The 22,418-nt window shown below is 41.5% G+C and overlaps 1 protein-coding gene across 1 annotated transcript in view; it reads left to right on the top strand.

Moving 5' to 3' along the window:
• Nucleotides 1-22,418, top strand: part of cpm (carboxypeptidase M) — a 49,359-nt gene that overhangs the window by 13,902 nt on the left and 13,039 nt on the right. The window contains exons 3-5 of the mRNA XM_033038146.1: nucleotides 6,582-6,679; nucleotides 19,578-19,753; nucleotides 22,203-22,387. Coding sequence (XP_032894037.1) covers nucleotides 6,582-6,679; nucleotides 19,578-19,753; nucleotides 22,203-22,387 — 459 coding nt within the window. The remainder of the gene's footprint in view (nucleotides 1-6,581; nucleotides 6,680-19,577; nucleotides 19,754-22,202; nucleotides 22,388-22,418) is intronic.

The raw sequence follows: 22,418 nt of genomic DNA, 5'->3' as shown, positions 1-22,418 counted from the left end.
TGAATGACTCAAAAAAATATCCCCTCCATTTATGGGACGGAACATGTAAAGGAATGGGACATATATCTGCCAAGGCGACAACGTGGCACCAGAGACCTGGATTTGATCCTGTTTTTGGGTGCTGTCTTTGCACAATTTGCATGTTCTCCCTGTGACCATTTCCACAGGTTGCTCCTGTTTCCTCCAACATCCCAAAGATGTGCGGGTTTGTAGGTTAATTGGCCTTTGTTAATTGCCCCTAGTTGTAGGAAGTGGATGAGAAAGTGGAATAACATAGAACTGGTGTGAACAGGTGATTAGTGGTCGATGTGGACTTGGTGGGCCTGTTCCCTTGCTGTAACTCTAAATTAAAACTAAAATGTTGTTATGTTACCATGTAGCTTTGTGCTATAAGTGATTCCAATAACTTATTTTTCTAATTTAATTTTGATCTGATGAACAGCTGACTATTGATATAATTATCAATGACGCTTTCTGGCATTGCTGTTTTTCTTTTCATGTCCATTCCTGGAATATTTTGGTCTGACAACCCAACCAACCAGAATGTTTAAGAATGATGCTGGAAAAATCGAAGGTAGATAAAACTACTGGAGAAACTCAGCGGGTGAGGCAGTATCTATGGAGCGAAGGAATAGGTGATGTTTCGAGACCCTTCCTCTAGACCCGAAAAGTCACCTATTCCTTTGCTCCATAGATGCTGCCTCACCCGCTGAGTTTCTCCAGCATTTTAATCTACCTTCAACTAACCAGAATGATGTTTATTGTATGAATCTTAGCTTTTCCAAGAAGAAACAAATCTAAATAAATTATACTTAATTCATCAATTAGCTTTGCCGATTGCCCACTGAGTGTAAGCAATTTTATAAAATCATCCTGTGTGTTCTTCTTTAGGTATTCACTTTCTGATAATCTAAGAATATACACATGGCATGTCAATCTGTCTTTATTAGGGCCATGCAATTTCCTTTGTAAAAATATTGACATCAGATTTGGACCTCGTGCATTATTTCAGCGATGAATCTACTCTAAATCACTAAATAAAATGTCACTAACAACAGTATTTAATGTTAAAGGACTCGACCAATGTCATTCGACCAAGCCCATTGGAGATGTTTAACACATCCAGTTTTGCAGAGGTTAGCTGAGTTACTTTGCACTGCTTTGGGAGGATGGTGCATATCTTGTACTTGATAAATCAGCATATCGAATATCAATCATTTAAGGAATGGATCTTATGAATTAGTGGTACAGTTTTTGTGCGTCAAAAGAGGTGGCAGTAATTTGGACACTTCACAAGTGGGTTGCATTTTAATGGCGAAATGTGGCGCTGAGCAGGGAAAGAGTAAAAGAACCAGGCCCAAGAAGAGGCAGGGGAGTCTGACATTAAAGATGGTCAATGACAGAGTGTACAAAGTTAGCCAAGTGTAGGATGGGGTGGAGGAGGGTTGGTGCATTGTCCAGGGTGCCCCAATGAACGTATAACCATATAACCATGTAACAATTACAGCACGGAAACAGGCCATCTCGGCCCTACAAGTCCGTGCCGAACAACTTTTTTCCCTTAGTCCCACCTGCCTGCACTCATACCATAACCCTCCATTCCCTTCTCATCCATATGCCTATCCAATTTATTTTTAAATGATACCAACGAACCTGCCGCCACCACTTCCACTGGAAGCTCATTCCACACCGCTACCACTCTCTGAGTAAAGAAGTTCCCCCTCATGTTACCCCTAAACTTCTGTCCCTTAATTCTGAAGTCATGTCCTCTTGTTTGAATGTTCCCTATTCTCAAAGGGAAAAGCTTGATCACATCAACTCTGTCTATCCCTCTCATCATTTTAAAGACCTCTATCAAGTCCCCCCTTAACCTTCTGCGCTCCAGAGAATAAAGACCTAACTTATTCAACCTATCTCTGTAACTTAGTTGTTGAAACCCAGGCAACATTCTAGTAAATCTCCTCTGTACTCTCTCTATTTTGTTGACATCCTTCCTATAATTGGGCGACCAAAATTGTACACCATACTCCAGATTTGGTCTCACCAATGCCTTGTACAATTTTAACATTACATCCCAGCTTCTATACTCAATGCTCTGATTTATAAAGGCTAGCATACCAAAAGCTTTCTTTACCACCCTATCTATATGAGATTCCACCTTCAAGGAACTATGCACGGTTATTCCCAGATCCCTCTGTTCAACTGTATTCTTCAATTCCCTACCATTTATCATGTACGTCCTATTTTGATTTGTCCTGCCAAGGTGTAACACCTCACATTTATCAGCATTAAACTCCATCTGCCATCTTTCAGCCCATTGTCCAAATGGCCTAAATCACTCTGTAGACTTTGGAAATCCTCTTCATTATCCACAACACCCCCTATCTTGGTATCATCTGCATACTTACTAATCCAATTTACCACCCCTTCATCCAGATCATTGATGTACATGACAAACAACAAAGGACCCAACACAGATCCCTGAGGCACCCCACTAGTCACCTGCCTCCAACCCGACAAACAACCATCCACCATTACCCTCTGGCTTCTCCCATTCAGCCACTGCTGAATCCATCTTGCTATTCCTGCATTTATACCCAACAGTTGAACCTTCTTAACCAACCTTCCATGAGGAACCTTGTCAAAGGCCTTACTAAAGTCCATATAGACAACATCCACTGCTTTACCCTCGTCAATTTCCCTAGTAACCTCTTCAAATAATTCGAGAAGATTAGTCAAACATGACCTTCCAGGCACAAATCCATGTTGACTGTTCCTAATCAGACCCTGTTTATCCAGATGCTTATATATATTATCTCTAAGTATCTTTTCCATTAATTTGCCCACCACTGAAGTCAAACTAACAGGTCTATAATTGCTAGGTTTACTCTTAGAACCCTTTTTAAACAATGGAACAACATGCGCAGTACGCCAATCCTCGGGGACTATTCCCGTTTCTAATGACATTTGAAATATTTCTGTCATAGCCCCGGCTATTTCTACACTAACTTCCCTCAATGTCCTAGGGAATATCCTGTCAGGACCCGGAGACTTATCCACTTTTATATTTTTCAAAAGTGTCAGTACTTCTTTTACTTTGAAACTCATAGTATCCATAACTACTCTACTCGTTTCCCTTACCTCACATAATTCAATATCCTTCTCCTTGGTGAATACCGAAGAAAAGAAATTGTTCAATATCTCCCCCATCTCTTTTGGCTCTGCAGATAGCTGCCCACTCTGTTTCTCCAATGGACCAATTTTATCCCTCGTTATCCTTTTGCTATTAATATAGCTGTAGAAACCCTTTGGATTTACTTTCACCTTACTTGCCAAAGCAACCTCATATCTTCTTTTAGCTTTTCTAATTTATTTCTTAAGATTCTTTTTACATTCCTTATACTCCACAAGCACCTCATTTACTTAATGCTGCCTATAATTATTGTAGATCTCCCTCTTTTTCCGAACAAGATGTCCAATTTCCCTTGAAAATCAGGGCTCTTTCCAATTTTTACTGTTTCCTTTCAACCGAACAGGAACATAAAGATTCTGTACTCTTAAAATTTCCCCTTTAAATGTCCACCATTTCTCTTCTACATCTTTCCCATAAAACAAAATGTCCCAGTCCACTCCTTTTAAATCATCTCGCATCTCATCAAAGTTAGCCTTTCTCCAATCAAAAATCTCAACCCTAGGTCCAGTTCTGACCTTCTCCATAATTATATTGAAACTAATGGTATTGTGATCACTGGACCCGAAGTGCTCCCCAATGCATACCTCCGCCACCTGTCCCGTCTCATTTCCTAACAGGAGGTCCAGCACTGCCCCTCCTCTAGTAGGTACCTCTATGTATTGCTGCAAAAAACTATCCTGCACACATTTTACAAACTCAAAACCATCCAGCCCATTTACAGAATGTGTTTCCCAGTCTATTGTGTGGAAAGTTGAAATCTCCCACAATCACTACCTTGTGCTTACTACTAATATCTGCTATCTCCTTACATATTTGCTCTTCCAATTCTCGTTCCCCATTTGGCGGTCTATAATACACCCCTATAAGTGTTGCTACACCTTTCCCACTTCTCAGTTCCACCCAAATAGCCTCCCTAGATGAGCCCTCCAATCTATCCTGCCAAAGCACTGCTGTAATATCTTCCCTGACTAGCAATGCAACACCTCCACCTCTTGCCCCTCCAATTCTATCACACCTGAAGCAACGAAATCCTGGAATATTTAGTTTCCAATCACAGCCCTCCTGCAACCATGTTTCACTGATCGCCACAACATCATACTTCCAGGTGTCTATCCAGACTCTAAGCTCATCCACCTTTCTTACAATGCTCCTAGCATTAAAATATGCACATTTAAGAAACCCCCCGTCTCTTCTTCTCTGTTTATTTCCTTATTACGTAGTGCACTAAACTGCTGGAATTTTGTGATTACATGTTCTAATTAGCTCCATATATTATGAGTCAGCAATATGAGAGGCAATGAGTTTCAGCAGGAGGAGCTGCTTGAGGAGCAGTCGTATAAACTAAATAATAAAAGAACTGGGATCAAAAGATCTGGGTCTGTAGCTGTATAAATCATTGAGAGTGGCAGGGGTGGTTGGGAAAGTGGTTCAAAAACCTAAGCCGGGTCCTGAGGTGTAATGTACTAGTACAATGTCCTTGAGGAGTCTTCTTATAATGCAGGTCAACTGTTTTGTTCAGTTCTGGTCACCGCAGTTTGGTAAGGTATGAAGCTGAAAGAGGGTTCAGAAAAGATTTAAGGGCCTGTCCCACTTTCACGACCTGATTCACGACCTTTTTCACTCGTGGACAGTTTTCATCATGCTAGAAAAACGCCCCGACGTATTTGATGCCACGTGTACCTACGACTAGCATCACGACCTACCTACGACCTACCTACGACCTCGTGATGTCCATGCTGCGAGTATGAGTCAAGGGCAAACTCGGCAGAGGTCGTGAATTAGGTCGTGAAAGTGGGACAGGCCCTTTACCAGGATGGTTGCAGATGAAAGGAACTTTAGTTGTGTGGATAGATTTGAGAACTTTGCTTTGTTCTTCTTGAAAAAGAAAATGTTGAGAATAGTTCAAATCATTATATTCAAAATCATGAAAGGTTTATACTATTTTAGAGATAAACTGTGAGGTCAAGATCACAATTGGCAAAAGAACCAAAAGCCACAAGAATAAACTGTATTTTTGGTGCGAGAGGCTAGGATGGCAGAGACAGATTTAACTGCAGTCTTCAAAGCAAATGGATAGATGCATGAAAGGAAAATTAGTGCATGTCTATGAGGAGAGGATGTGACTAGTTGGATTGCTGCAGAAAGTGTTTTTATTCACACTTTCCAAGGTAGCGCTGGTAAGTTGGTCACTGTAAATTACCTTGGTGTAGGTAAATGGTAAAAGAATCAAAGGGGAGTTGATGAGCATGTAGGAGAATAAGCTGCAGAGCAAAATGGAACTAATAGGATTGCACAATTGAGAGTCAGCTTGGTGGGCCAAAGAGCCTCTTTAGTTATATGTAAGTAGGTAACATGGTTGTAAACAGCACAAAATGGGACACATGGAAACCTAGTTCATTCTGTCCAATTTTTGTTAACGTTGCTATTGTCGCGATTGTTTTTGGTGCAAATCAGCACAAGACAAGTTGTTACGACAATGAAAAGCAAAAAAAACGGAAATCTAAATTAAAAATAGAAAATGCTGGAAACATTTCACAGGTCAAACATCATGCGTTACCACAGTAAATTAGACAGAGAGTTCTTTTTTAGCTGGCATGGTGGGACAAATTACTACTTTTTGCACCATAAATGTCTATGATTAAAGGAATGAGAAATGCTTTAATTGGGCATGGGGTCTGTCTTTGTTCCAAAAAGAATTGTAAATTGTAAAGTAGATAGGGTGGTGGAGATGCTGTATGGCATACTTACCTTCATTGTTAGGGGCATTGAATATAAGAGTCAGGAAGTTATGATGCTGCTTCATAGGACTTTAATTAGGTTGCATTTGGAGTATTGGGTACAGTTCTGGTCGCCCCCATTACAGGAACGACGTGGAGGCTTTGGAGAGAGTACAGAGGAGGTTTATCAGAATGCTGCCTCGATTGGAGGGTTTCAGCTACAGGGAGAGAGGTTGGATAGACAGATTGTTTTCGCTGGAACATCAGAGTTGAGGGCAGATTTGATAGAAGTGTATAAAATTATGAGAGGCATAGATACTGTAGACAGTCAGAACCTTTTTCGCAGGTTGGAAATGTCCAATACTGGAGGGCCTAGCTATAAGGCGAGAGGAGGAAAGTTGAATGGAGATGTGCAGGGCAAGGTTTTTAAACAGAGAGTTGTGGCATTGTCAGGTTTGGTGGAAGAGGCAGATACAATAGTGGCATTTGAGAGGCTTTTAGATAGATACATGGAAGTGCAGGGAATAGAGGAATGTGGATCATTTACTAGCAGAGGAGAGTATTTAACTTGGCATCATGTTTGGCACAAAAAAAATGTGGGCCAAAGGGCCTGTTCCTATGCTATATGTTTTATCTCATCAGTAAAGAGCTTTTATGTATTTCTGATATAGGTGTTGATCTTTGGGTTCTGGCAATTGGAAAACACCCAAACGAGCACACTGTGGGGACCCCTGAAGTGAAGTATATCGGGAACATCCATGGTGATGAGGTACGGCTTTCTTATACGCCCTATAATTTCCAAATTATTTTATAATAGCACTTTTGTAGGATTAAATGTATAACAAATAAAAATAAATTGGAAATAATAATGCTTTTGTCAAAAATAAAAAAAGTTTTCAGTGGATTTCCCAGATTTTATTTCTTTCTCTTCTTTCTTTAATCCAAAGATTTAACATTTCAGCTTGGCACATTCTTTATTCATTACGTCAGCTAATATTGGAACAAATTGTCTAAATTAATTGGTAGCATAGGATCCAAATTTGTGGTGTCAAATGTTATGTTACACAGTATCCTTTCAGAAAGCAGATAAATTGGCTAATTTACTATAAATCGTCTCAGTTTTAATGTTGAGAGGAATGCGTGCCATCTAAATTTCAACTGAAGACTTTAATAAATTGATTCCAGGACAGCACGTTGGAAATAATGGTTAAACATCTGGTACAAGATGTTTGCGTTGAAACAGAATGTACTCGTGCTTTGAACCATTATGCCCTCATGAACTGCATGGTCGTGGTCTCTTGAGAGATGTGTTATTCAAGTGCATTGAAAAATATTAAGTTGCAGCACGTACAATATCAGCTCAACGTTTGCAGGAAGAATTAGGGCTTATCTGTTCATGTGTAGAAGACAAAAAGTGCTGGAGTAACTCAGCAGGTCAGGCAGCATCTCTGGAGAACATGGATAGGTGATGTTTTGGGTCGAGACCATCCTTCAGACTGATGATTCTGAAAAAGGGTCTCGACTTAAAATGTCACGTATCCATGTTCGTCAGAGATGCTACCTAACCGGCTGCATTACTCCAGCACTTTGTGTCCTTTTGAGTATTAACCAGCATCTGCAGTTCCTTGTTTCTAAAGCATGGAGAGTTTTAATTGATCTCAAGCAACTGCCCAACCATCATGATATTTCACAAGGAAGGAGGCTAATACCTTTGGATTATAATTATTATTGGATATATTTTAAATTAGGTTCATTTTCTTTCTGAATCTTTTTCTCATAATGTATTCTTTCCATCTTTTTATTGCCTGATTGACATGGAATTGAATATTATAATTTAAACATCACGGTTCAGCTCTTGAAACATTACTGCTCTTTAAAAAATGCTCCAAGGTTATTTGGATTACTGCTGTGAAGCAACAGTTGTGCCTGTGGGCTGGGTATAGGCTGTAGACGGGATATGAAAAAATATCTTGATTGGCAACGTAATTAATTTCATATTGAAAATAGACTTATCATCCTTAACTTTGGCTTCACAAGATGACAAAATGAACAGGGAGACACCTAATTAATTTTGGATTCATTTAGCATTTAGTTTGAAGGTGTAAGTATTATAGAATTAATTTTTGCTTAGATTAATCTTCCTGCAGGCTAGATGCAGGAAGATTATTCCCGATGTTGGGGAAGTCCAGAACAAGGGGGCACAGTTTAAGGATAAGAGGGAAGTCTTTTAGGATCGAGATGAGAAAATCATTTTTTACACAGAGAGTGGTGAATCTGTGGAATTCTCTGCCACAGAAGGTAGTTGAGGCGAGTTCATTGACTATATTTAAGAGGGAGTTAGATGTGGCCCTTGTGGCTAAAGGGATCATGCGGTGTGGAGAGAAGGCAGGTATGGGATACTGAGTTGGATGATTAGCCATGATCATATTGAATGGCGGTGCAGGCTCGAAGGGCCGAATGGCCTACTCCTGCACCTATTTTCTATGTTTCTATTAGTTATGTTTCTATTCCTTAACTGGAATTCAATGCCAAATATTGATCAATTGTTCATTTGAAGTGTCCCTTTACAAAAGGGGGGACAGTGCTGAAGTAACTCAGCAGATCAGGCAGCATCTCTTGAGAACATGGATAGGTGACGTTTTGGGTTGGATTCCTTTTTCAGACTGAAGAGAAAAAGTTGCCAACCTGAAACATCATGTATCCATGTCCTGCAGAGATGATGCCGCTGAGTTACTCCAGAACTTTGTGTCCTATATATCATTATGGGTAGGTATTAGATACGCGGGATGAATGAGCTCAATCTATACAATCCATAGGTGAACACTTTCAGTGTTTCCTGTCTAACTCACCTTCTCTACAATCATTGACTTAAGATAACGGACACAGATTGTAGCAGCATGGGACCCATACACAAATAAAAACACTTCTTCCATCGAACGTGTCCAAAGACAGGCAGCTCGATTTGTTACTAACACCTATGAGAGAGAAGCGAGTGTCACCAAGCTTCTGAATTCTCTGGGGTGGAACCCTCTCCAAGACAGACGTGAAGCTCACCGTTTGATCTGTTTTTACAAAATGTTAAATGGTCAGCTCGACATAGACTACAAGACCTACACCAAACCCAAACCAATTAGGAGTAGACGAGGGCATTCGATCCAATTTGTGATCCCAGCTACAAAGACAGATGTGTACAGCAATTCATTCTTCCCCCACACAATTAAAGCATGGAATAATCTCCACCCAACTATAGTTACCCAACCAGATGCAACTAAATTTAAAGTTGCTCTTTCTTCCCAATAACCCTTTCTGGCTTAAGCCCTCCCTTCACCACCTCCAGTTTAAATTCCATTTGGAATATTTTGGAGGACCAAGAAACCAAGAACTCATGGATCGCTGAAATAGAATATATGAGAGCTAATTTGCCTAGAATAAACCATTATCTGTTGAAACAGTGTAAAATCACAATGTTAAAGTTAAATGACACTGGATGTATTGCAAAGGGTTGAGAGGACTGATTGAATCAGCTCTAAAGGAGATAATTTGCACTGGCATTGACATTGAGCACCAGTGATTTAATGTGTTGTCAATGGCCAAGTACATGCAAAGTGACTGCATTTGTCTAACTGCCTGCATGCATTCAGCAATCAGATAATTTGTTGAGTTGGTAACTTTCATTTTTGATTTTTGTTATTATTCGTGAAAATAATTTTCACCTGGCAAAGAGCTATATAATTTTCCACGCTCGCCAAGGTTGTGCTGAACAGAATACCAATGTTGGTAAATCTGCAAGTTTTCTGTTCATTAATGTTACCTTGTTTTGATGTTTTTAAAATAATGTCCCCAAATACAGTTTTTTTTTAAATAAAGGGGCGTCTACTTGTGGTAAGATCATTAATTCCGTATTGCATCATGTAGACAAGGTTGAATTGGTTCCAACTAATCTGGTTTATATATGAATCCATTTTTATTGCACACATGTCTGGCCCCATATATTTTTCCATTTTGGTGCTTTCAACCTTAAAGGGAACATTTGATTCACTCTTTCCACCCATCTCTGTATTGGTGAGTAATAACAACAGGGAAGATGGTTGCTGGGCATGTCTTTCAAAAGCACATTTCCAAAAGCGTTGTTAAGGAAAATAAATCATGGTTATGTCAACTTGTTTAGCTCCTTCAATCCTACTCAAATGCCTTTGCAAACCATTCACCCAGAACAAGCCTGAATACATTCTTGGTGAATCTGTAGATGGGAAATGGGCAATTCCATCAGATATATTAGTGCACCTTAGGGGACTTCTTGCTTTCCTTGTCCTTTTTCTTTATAAAAGTTGTAGGTTTGGGTAAAGTTGTTTCATTAGCGTAGGCGAGAACTACACATTGTTTTGTAGATGGTACGCACTGCATTGCACCCACATGGGAGGTTGTGAATGTTTATTTTAGTGGGTAGATGACCATCTAACAGCCTGCTTTATGTTGGTGACATTAAGCTTCATGAGTATTGCTAGAGCTGCACTTATTTATGCAATTGCGGCAAGTGTCAGATGGTGAGTGACGCTGCAAAAAAAACAATTTCTGAGCTGCTCTTGTGGTCACAGTTTTTATGTGACTGGTCCATGGAACATGGAACATGGAACTACAGCACAGAAACAGGCCTTTTGGCCCACAATATTTATGCCGAACATGATGCCTAGTTAATCTATTCTCATTGATCCATATCCCTCTATTCCCTGCACTTCCATGTGCCTATCTAAAAGCCTCTTAAACTCCACTGTCATATCTGCCTCCACCACCACCCCAGGCAATGCGTTCCAGGCCCCAAAAACTTGCCCCGCACATCTCCATTAAACTTTCCCCCTCTCACCTTACAGCGATGCCCTCAAGTGTTGAACATTTCCACCCTGGGAAAAGGTTCTGACTGTCTGCCGTATCTATTTCATATTTTTCTATCAAGTTTCCCCTCAACCTCTGACGTTCCAGTTGCGTTTTTGGGCTAAGGTGACTTGCTAATGCCATTGAGATAGGCGATTGGACTCTCTCTTGGAGGTAGTCATAGCTTTGTACTTGTGTTTTGTGAATATTACCAATGAGTACTGAGTACTTATCTGAATATTGTACACATTGATTCTTGTCTGTGGTGATAAGGACAGTATTGAACTCTGTGATCATCAGTGAACCTACCATTCCTGACACTATGTTGGGGGTTAGGTCATGGATAAGAGTAGCTGCAGACAATGTGCCTGGGACTCTGTCCTGACAAAAGTCTGCATTGATCTCATGGGAATCGAGTTATTAATCTTCAACAGCCACAACAAGCACCATACATAAGCGTTCTCTTTGTCTAACTACAAACATTGGTAGTCTATCAGTCAGTTTACAATTTGCAGTATTAATGTAGAAAGTGCTGCACTTATTTCTCCATAAGCAACATATTCTGCTGAACTTGTTGCTGAACTTGTAAGATGATATATTTATACTTCAAACCAAGAATATGGGCTTAGAAACATAGAAAATAGGTGCAGGAGGAGGCCATTAGGTCCTTCGAGCCAGCACCGCGATTCATTGTGGCTGATCGTCCCCTATCAATAACCTGTGCCTGCCTTCTCCCCATATCCCTTGACTCCACTAGCCCAGAGAGCTCTATCTAACTCTTTCTTAAATCCATCCAGTGGCTTGTGATCAATGTTTGTCATTTCAAAACAAAAAATTTTAAATCGGGTAATTTATTCAAATTTTAGCATGAAATCATAATGGGCAGATCCCAATTGGGAAAACTGACACATTCTTATTTTCCAGTCAGCAGGATACAATTTAGTGAATTAGGCCAGATCATTATTGTAATGTAAGTTGAAAGGAAATGTGACGCACTAAACATTTTGTGGTATTTTTTGCTTTCCAAAGGACTGAGGTTATGGAGGGAAATCATCTAATCTGGTTAAATTCTAAAAAGGTTTAGTAGCTATCCTAAAGATGATTAAATACATGAATTTGTACTATTTATTGCAATGTGGTGGCAAAATAAATTGGTCTTAAAATTTCTGCTTATTCAATCAATTGTCCCAAGTTTCTATCATTCGACTACAGTGGTCAATTAAATTATTAACCTGCACACTTTTGGGATGTGGGGGGAAATCAAAGCAAGCAAAAGAAACCCATGCGAACTCATCTCCACATACCTTGACTCCATCCTATCCTCCTTGGTCAAATCCCTTCCCACCTATGTTCTAGACACCTCAGACACTCTCCGCCGCCTCCACGCATTCCACTCTCTGGGCCCTCACCCCCTCATCTTCACCATGGATGTCCGGTCACTCTACACCTCCATCCCCCACCAGGATGGCCTCGGAGCCCTCCGGTTCTTCCTCGACCAGAGGAGCAACCTATACCCAGCCACTGACACTCTCCTCCGCTTAGCGGAGTTGGTCCTCACCCTCAACAACTTTACATTTGACTCCTCCCATTTCCTCCAAACACAAGGCGTAGCTATGGGCACACGCATGGGCCCCAGCTACGCCTGCCTCTTTGTCGGGTACGTTGAACAATCCTTGTTCAATACGTACCAGGGCCCCATCCCCGACCTCTATCTCCGTTACATTGACGACTGCTTTGGGGCCACCTCCTGCACCTACACACAACTGACTGACTTCATCCACTTCACCACCAACTTCCATCCGGCACTCCAATACACCTGGACCATTTCCGACACTTCCCTACCATTCCTTGACCTCACCATCTCCATCGCAGGGGACAGACTCCTGACCGACATACATTACAAACCCACTGACTCACATGGCTATCTGGACAACACGTCTTCCCACCCTGCCCCCTGTAAAGACTCCATCCCCTACTCCCAATTCCTCCGCCTACGCCGCATCTGTTCCCAGGATGAGACATTCCATACCAGGGCATCGGAAATGTCCTCGTTCTTCAGGGAACGGGGATTCCCCTCCGCCACCATAGATGAAGCTCACACCAGGGTCTCATCCATACCCCGTAACACTGCTCTCTCTCCCCATCCCCGCACTCGCAACAAGGGCAGAGTCCCTCTGGTCCTCACCTTTCACCCCACCAGCCGGCAAATACAACACATAATCCTCCGCCATTTCCGCCACCTCCAACGTGACCTCACCACTCGCCACATCTTCCCATCTCCCCCCATGTCTGCCTTCCGCAAAGACCGCTCCCTCCGCAACTCCCTCGTCAATTCTTCCCTTCCCTCCCGCACCACCCCCTCCCCGGGCACTTTCCGTTGCAACCACAAGAAATGCAACACCTGTCTCTTCACCTCCCCCTTCGACTCCATTCAAGGACCCAAGCAGTCGTTCCAGGTGCGACAAAGGTTCACCTGTATCTCCTCCAACCTCATCTACTGCATCCGCTGCTCTAGATGTCAGCTGATTTACATCGGGGAGACTAAGCGGAGGTTGGGCGATCGTTTCGCCGAACACCTCCGCTCAGTCCGCAATAACCAACCTGACCTCCCGGTGGCTCAGCACTTCAACTCCCCCTCCCATTCCCAATCCGACCTCTCTGTCCTGGGTCTCCTCCATTGCCAGAGTGAGCAACAGCGGAAATTGGAGGAACAGCACCTCATATTCCGCCTGGGGACCTTGCGTCCGTATGGCATTAACATTGAATTCTCCCAATTTTGCTAGCCCTTGCTGTCTCCTCCCCTTCCTTAACCCTCTAGCTGTCTCCTCCCACCCCCCCATCTGCCCGCCCTCGGGCTCCTCCTCCTCCCCCTTTTCCTTCCTTCTCCCCCCCACCCCCCATCAGTCTGAAGAAGGGTTTCGGCCCGAAACGTCGCCTATTTCCTTCGCACCCGCTGAGTTTCTCCAGCAATTTTGTGTACCTTCGATCTTCCAGCATCTGCAGTTCCTTCTTGAACGCTCTTTTGAAGTTGTTTAGTGTTGTTTTATAGATACAGCATGGAAACGGGCCCTTCAGTCCACTGAGTCTGTGCTGACAATCGATCACCTATTCTCACTAGTTCTATGTTATTGCACTTTCTCATCCTCTGCCTACACACAAGGGGCAGTTTACAGATGCCAATTAACCTACAAACCCGCATATATTTTGGATGTTGGTGGGATCCAGAGCACCCAGTGGAACCCCACGTAGTCACAGGGAGAACATGTAAACTCCACATAGACAGCAACCAAGGTCAGAATCAAACCCGGGTCTCTGGTGCTGTGAGGCAGCAACTCTACCGGCTGCTCAACCTGTGCCACTAATTGTGTGACCAAATCTTTGGATACATTCAAAAACAGCCATTGAGGAAAAACAAGATGTGGGATAACGTGCCATATTTCTCCTCTAGATAGAAATGCTATCTTAGTCGGTCCACTTGATTTTAACCATCCCAACAGGTTGGGAAGGAATACATGTTGTTAAATTTCTTCCGTGAGTGTTTGATACACCAATGTCTTCCCCTGCTTCATCAGTGGCCTAACGTTCAGCATGTTAGAAGCGCACGTTAGCTAATCGTACGAGTGCACAGATCCACATGCAGATTCTCATAAAGTTAGGCAGGCAGTGCCTGCAGGCATCGAAAAAGTGGTTAAGTGCCAAGCTGTTGTTGCAGAGTGTGCTACCCGCGAGAGGTATTGCAACAACCTCTCCAACCCTGCTTCAGGCCACTTTCCAAACCCAGAACCTAGTCTTCTTTAAGGATTGCAGGACATGAGAACACAAGTACCTTCAAGTTAAACATCTTGAAAGTGCACTGTATATCTTCCATCATCAATGGGTTGAAGCCTTGGGACTCCTCACCGTACAGTTCTATGGGAGTACCTTCAGCACCTGAGTTGTAGAATATGAAGGAAATGCTTTTTTATCGAGCAATTGTTCAAGGAGTGTGCATACTGGCCTTGTCAGCAAACCTCTATTCCACATATGAAGGTCTCTTGCCCACCAAACAGTAGTGTTGATTCACTGTGATTCATTGTTATGGTAAGCATTACGGTAACGATGAGCTAGTTCCTCTTAGAACACGAGTCCTTATTTGTGTAATACTTCTTCCTGAACTTAACGCCCCATTTCCGTAGTGAAAATGTCCCCATAGAGTGAAAAACACGTGCTAATAAATGAAACTGTACACTGAGATACCTCTCCGTGAAACATTCTGAGAGTATAATTCCTAGTCAAACATCCAATGCACAAACAATTTACAACTAAACTGTGAACAATAAAAATAAACAACATAAGACTAAAGCTGTTGGGCCGAGTTCCAGCATTTAGATCCATCGTTATCTCTGGATCTACTTACTGGATGTGGCTGTAATGAACAGTGTCTTGAAGTTCCTGAAAACAACAAGAGCCAAACCAGTTGACGAGGGTGGTTCACTGTTACTTTATCAAGAGTAATTGGATATGAATTATAAATGCTGGACTCACCTGCAATGCCAATATACTTGAATAAATATTTAAAAAATACTTTCCTTTTCATAACCATAGTATTTTATGTTCATTTTCTTTATTGTTGGTACCTGGAGCTTCAGATTTTAAGATGCAATCTAGAACTAATCAACTGCTACTTAGTCTAGTGGAGGAACTCAGTGGGTCAGGCAGCACATGGACAATGGCTGTCCATCCCCCTCTACAAAAGCTGCATGATACACTGAGTTCCTTCAGCAGTTCGTCTTTTCCCCTCAAGATTTCAACACCTGCAATCTTGTGTGTCCATGTGTCTCTGTTATTTACTTTACCTGCTTCCAAATATTTCTTGACAAATTTCTGTGAGATGACCTTTGTCTCTCTGGCTGGAAGACTGCAGTGTACATTTCTGTTTTCTTGTAGTCAGTAATCAGAGCCAGTTATTTCACTTCTGCAAATTGTGTAAAAACATGAACGTCAGTAACCATCGCAATTGGATCACTCGTGATGTTGATTTCCGTTCTGCACAATGAATTAGAAGTTAACATGTTTGATTCTGTATGAAGCTGGTGCATTTCTGCTGAACTGTGTTTCCTTTCAACAAATAAATTGTCTTGCAATTGCACATTAAGACTATATACCTCCACGCTTCTTGTTTTCTGCCTTTCAAGGAGAGTTGTGCCAGCTGTTCTCTGGTACACCAAATTAGCGATAATATTTTTTTACAAAAGTTAAGTGTTATAGAACATCTGTTCTTGGCAAAGCTATGATTGCAAAGTGAATTATGTCTCCAAGAGAAGGTCTTACTTCCTGCAAGTGATTAACTAGTGATAGGAGCGGAATTAGGCCATTAGGCTGAGCAAATCTATTCCATTCAATCATGGCTGATCAATCTTTCCCTCTCAACCCCATTCTACTGCCTTCTCCCCATAACACCTGACACTCATACTAATCAATAATCTATCAATCTCTGCCTTAAAAGTATCCATTGACTTGGCCTCCGCAGCCTTCTCTGGATCTAGACCACATTTGACCAATCTGTTTATCACCTAATTTAATTTTAACATTAAATTGAGGGAAAAGTGAACATGAAGGTCAGTTCCTTGATTAATAGGTATTACCCACTCCTGATGCAATTTATGAACTTGAGATGTTTACTGTTTCTCTCTCGATAATTGAACTGTGGCCAATTCCATCTTTCAGGCCGACTTGGCTTCCGGTACATTTAAATTTCAGACCCCATCATTCTTCCCATCATCTTTTTTCACCTCTGTACACTGCCATCCCCAACTCCGTTCACTTCAACTGCTGCTGAAAGAGAGATCAAAGCGTTTGTCTCTTCTACATCTATTGTTTAAATGCTTTCCCGGCGTATCCCTTACTGTCTACCCACCGTTAGTTTAAGTTCATTTGCAACTTTGCCTCCCATGTCCTGACTTGCACTTATGACCGATATTGACTCTGGTCTAGCAATGCCTCGGTTTTAAAATTCCCATCTTCGTTTTCAAATGTCAGCATTATCTCTTCCCTTTCAATTTCACTCCTGCCACTTCCTCTCTCAATCCGTGGTCTTTGCGCTTGTGAATGGCTTGTGAATTTTCTTTTGTATTTAAAATCTCCATATAAATGGAAGTTGCTCAGGTGTACAGTAGAGGGCATATTGTCTGGTTGCATTACGGCCTGATTCTGAAACTTGAATGCCCAGGAGCTAAGAAGACTGCAAAATGTGGTTACACTGCCCAGTCCATCACAGGTACCGACCTCCCCACCATCAAAGGGATGTACAGGAGTCACTGCCTCAATAAAGGCAGCCAGCCTCATCGGAGACCCACACCACCCTGGCCACTTCATTTCACTCCTCTCAACAGGAAAAAGAAACAGGAGCCTGAAAACTGTAACATCTAGGTTCGGATACAGTTTCCTCCTTACAGCCATCAGGCTATTAAACACTACAACCTCCAAATAAGCTGTGAACTACATAGACTTGGTGGCATAGGTTTAGTCTTGTTTGTTTTTATGTGCATGTGTGTATGTATATGTATATTCAAAAATTGTCTAACATTGAATTGGATTGCTAATATTTCTCCAATGAGGCTTAATTAAATTCAGGTGGACGTTTCTATTGAAGCTCAGTCAGATTTTCCATTAAAGTAATAAGCACCCTGTGGAATATGTTACACCAGGCACCACTGTGACTTATCCCATTACCAAGATTGCCTTTTTTCCACATTTGTAGCATTGCTGACTCGTTTTAAATGCCTTGTGCCAGTAGGCCCACACCAGTATTTTTCCTGATGCTGTCTGACCCACTAAGTTCCTCCAGCACTCTGTTGTATTTGGAAATTAATTGCTTAGTTTCCTGGTTGCCACACGTTCAATGGACACCAACAATAAAAATAATCCTTTTCTGGCAATAGTTCAAAATGATGGCTTTTAGTTCTGTTAATTGCATGAATGTGTAAAATATTTTTGTATAAGATTCCCAGTTACGCTGCTCTACAATATTATTGTCAATATCCAATTCCCTATGAACAAATATCTGGAATGTAAAAGGAACAATCAAATTTGGGTGAGAGGAGAATTGTTAGAGGTGCAGAAGTCTGAAGACGGGTTCCGTCCCAAATTGTCACCTTTCCATTTTTTCCAGGGATGTTGCCTGACTCACTGAGTTACTCCAGCACTTTGTCTTTTTTTGTCAACCAGCATCTGCAGTTCTTTGTTTCTGCAGAATATCTTGACCGGTTTACATAGGGGTAAATAGAGAGGCACTGTTCCCATTACCAGATGGTACAAGGAAACACATATTAAACATTTTGGCCAAAGATACTAAGAGGACATGAGAAAAAACATTTGACTCTCAGAGCAGGTTTCAAAATCACTGGCAGTGTAAACAGAATTCGTTAGTACAGCACAATGGGGAATATACGATGGCAGCCTCGCCAACAGTCTGTCTCTTGGTCTTTTTTGTTATTTTTAGTGAGTTTTAAAAGTTTGTATTAATGTCCTCTGATTTGTTTTATGTGGGGGGTTGGGGTGGAGGTCAAGGGAAACTTGTTTCTCAATCTCTTACCTTGTCGGAGATGCGTTTGTTTACCGGATTGTGTTTCCGGTCACTCTGCGGCCTAACATCATGGAGCTGGAGGCCTTGCTCGGGACTGACTTTGAGCCCCAAGAGATTGAACTTTTTTTCACCTTCCATCACAATGAGGAATGTGGAGGAGTAACTGTGGTGGATGTTCATGTTAAAATGTATTTTGTCTGTTTTGTTGTATTTTAATGGAATGACTGTATGGCAAATCAAATTCCTCGTATGTTGCAAAACATACTTGGCGAATAATTATGATTATGATTATGCTTATGATAGGGAAGTGGTAGATTTGCTGCCTTACAATGCCAGAGACCCGGGTTCAATCCTGACTATGGGTGCTGTCTGTACAGTATATGTACATTCTCCCTGGGAGTCTGTGGGTTTTCTTCAGGCACTCTAGTTTCCTCCCGCATTCCAAAAACGTGCAGGTTTATAGGTTAATTGGCTTCTGTAAATTATCCCCAGTGTGTAGGATAGAGTTAGTGTATGGGGATTGCTGGTCAGCACAGACTCGGTGGGCTGAAGGGCCTGTTTCCATGCTGTATCTCTAATCTCTAAACTCTAAATGTCATTAAGGAAGTGCATCTGTTAATGACCATCCACTCCATCACCATGATCATCTCCTAATTGTCGTCATTCTTCCAATCTCTTACTAAATGGAAGAATCCATTATTGTATATTGGTTTGCTGTAATTTTAGATTTTTTAATTTTTATGTAGACATGTCATAAATACAGCAACGAAATAGGTCCTCCAGCCCACTGAGTCCACGCCGACCATCGATCATCCGCTCACTCCAGTTCTACGTTATCCCACTTTTGCATCCACTCCCTACACACTAGGAGCAATTTACAAAAGCCAATTAACCTACAAACCCGCGAGTCTTTGGGATGTGGGAGGAAACCGGAGCACCCGGAGGTAACCCATGTGGTCACAGGGAGAACATGCAAACTCCACACAGACAGCACCCAAGGTCAGGATTGGACTTGGCGCTATAAAGCAGCAGCTTTACCATTGTGCCGCTCTTCTTAAAGGTTATTTTAAAAATGTTCTACCTTTTAATGTTCTATCAGTTGAGCAGAAAATAATTTAAATACAAACATAAATGTAACCCTACCAGAAAGTAAACTAGATCAGTCCGTGATAGATTGTTGAAGTCAAGTGTTTTATGTATAATTGGATTAAAATGAAACTGTGATCTGATGCAGCTTGTGGGCAGAGAAATGTTGCTCCACTTAATTGAGCATCTGGTTGAAAATTATGGAACGGATCCCACCATAACTGAGATAATAAACAGTACCCGGATTCACATCATGCCATCCATGAACCCAGATGGTTATGCAATGACTGATCTAGAAGGATATTGTGTTTCTTCTTCTGGCAGGTAAGAGACAGTTTTGTTGGTTGTTTTTTACTTGATCGGAATGTGATTGATTTGCATGTCAGCATTTGTGCTTATTCTTCCTTTATTACAATCTTTGCCACATCTGGTCGGTGAAATAGTGTAAAACTCATAGGTTTCAGCCTTAAAGTAACGTGCGTGTATGCGTGTACACGTGCAGATGCACGCGCATTGTGACTTGTGTGATAAGACAGTTGCCTCTTCCAAGATATCCTTACTCATATAAATCTAGGATATTCCCTTCTTTCCAAGGAGAGTGCTTTCTGGTGCCATAGTATTGAAAAATTCCACATCATTAAGACATAATCTTGATTCCAAATATTGCAAGGTGGTGAATGGTTAGACATGGCATGAAGAGTGTAGCGGGCAACTTGGATGTTAATCTATCAAGTGTGATGTGAAGAAAATAATTGTAAAAAGGGGTAATTGAACACTGTGATGCCTCTATTTACACATTTGCATTTCATTCACAGGTAAGGCCTTTTAAATATTTGTTTTTTCCATGACATACATCTGCTCATTCTTTGCAAATGAGTTGTTAGAACTGAGTTACAAACTGATTCCAAGAATATATATCACTGTACTTTTTTTTTGTTCTGGAGTAATAGTCTGTGGTACTGTTAACTTGTAATTTGATAAGGCATGATAAAACTGGGGTTTGCTGGTCCCTTTAAGAAGGGCAGAATTTCTAACATGATCAACAGGTACAGAATGCATAGAAACAGCCCGCTGTCCTTATACCTGTACAAGAGTCGCAGGGTTTTGGCACCATTTTCAAAGTCCCAGCTGTAGCTGGTCATAACAGCCGTCATCTCCATCCAAACATTTGTCCCTCCCCTCACCCGACATTCAACCTTCACCCTTTGTGCCTGGGGTCATGTCCTGCAGCCGACCTTGAGGGCGTGGAAGATAAGACCTCCAGTTTTCCCCAAAGATCTTATATCTGCTATCTTTGGTTTTCCCTACTGGCCCTTTGTCCAGTGAATGTTGCCGGCGCAGACTCTCTCCACTCTCCGCTTCCTGGTCTTCAGAGGCAAACTGGAAACGAGCCTTGGACCCACTCCAGTTGGGCTCCTGGTTCTGTGGCGGGCAAGCCAGGCCTGCTACCTGCTGGGGTACGGCAGCGGCCCACAGCCGTCTGAGAGCTTCTGCCATGCACGGCCCTCCAGGAGCACTCTTGACTGGCCTCCCTCATTCTACATTTCACAGTGTTGCAGCTATCTCAAATAATTGTCCACATCCATTCACAATTCACATGTAGGAAGTGAACTGCACTTGCTGGTTTAAACCAAAGATAGACACAAAAAGCTGGAGTGATTCAGCGGGTCAGGCAACATCTCTGGAGAAAAGGAATAGATGTTGGTTCGAGACAAGATCCTTCTTCAGACTAAGTCTGAATAGAATTGTCTATTCATTCAAAATTCCCATAGCTCATCATCTTTGATTGTCTAGATTGGCTTCCAATTATCTAACACCTAGCAAAAACACACTTGCACAAAGAAACACTTCAAGAAGGTATGAGCGCTCATTTGTCATCTGCATTGGATATGAACTGGAACAATTACACGCTGCAATTTTACAGGCATGTTGGACACCATAACAGTAACAAAGAATATGCAATAATTGCAAAGTACATAGTGGTTTGGTCCTGAGGTAGCATTGTGATTCGGGTTGTGCAGGGTGGTTCAAGAACCTGAAGGTTGATAAGAAGAAATTGTTTGTGAATCTGGAGATTAATTATATTTGTCCTTGAGCAAAGTCATGGAAAAATAAGATGGGGCCTTTAATTTAGAGACGATAATGACATTTCAAAGACTTTTGGATAGTTACATGAAAGTATAGGGAATCGAGGGCAATGGGTCATGTGCAGGCTGATGAGTTCAGTTCAGATAGGCATTAAAGTTCTTCCAGCAGTTTGTGTCTATCTTTGGTATAAACCAGCATCTGCAGTTCCATTTTATTACAGCTAGGCATCATGTTTGCACAAATATTGTGGACCGAATAACCCATTCCTGTGAATTACTGTTCTATGTTCTTTTCAATAGAATTCAATGCATAACTGCACCAAGGTTGTGTTGTATTTCTACAATTGAATTGAATGTAATAAATGTATGAATTTTAATTTGACAAATTTAATCTACAATCTTCTCAGAATTTTTTGCAATTACTGTCATACATTTAAGAGTTCACATCAATGATTATCACTACTGCAATAATTCATCGTTGGATTTGAAGTTTATACAAAGTGCTTATTGCTATTGGAACCCTGACCTGGGTATTTTCAAAAATGAAAACAAAACACATTATTGAACTTATGGAAATGATTTAGGAGTGTTATTTAATGCCACAATGGATGCAGTTGTCCTGAAGAAATCAATCTTGCTGGTTTTCCTAACAGGTCAGTTCTAACTTTTGTTGTCTTCCACCTCAGACACAACAAAGCGGGCATTGATCTGAACAGAAACTTCCCCGATTATCCTCAACAGGACAAGTTACTATTGCAACCAGAAACGGAGGCAGTAATAAACTGGATTTTGAATGAAACTTTTGTTCTGTCCTTGAGTTTGCATGGGGGAGCTCTTGTAGCCAGCTACCCATATGACAGCCTTAAAGGAGGTAATGTTGCTGACACATTTGCCTGTAGCTT

This window comes from Amblyraja radiata, chromosome 19 (genome assembly GCF_010909765.2).
Source record: "Amblyraja radiata isolate CabotCenter1 chromosome 19, sAmbRad1.1.pri, whole genome shotgun sequence".
NCBI classification, from domain to species: domain Eukaryota; kingdom Metazoa; phylum Chordata; class Chondrichthyes; order Rajiformes; family Rajidae; genus Amblyraja; species Amblyraja radiata.
The sequence above is the reverse complement of the archived record's forward strand: the minus strand, read 5'-3'. Positions and strand labels throughout refer to the sequence as shown.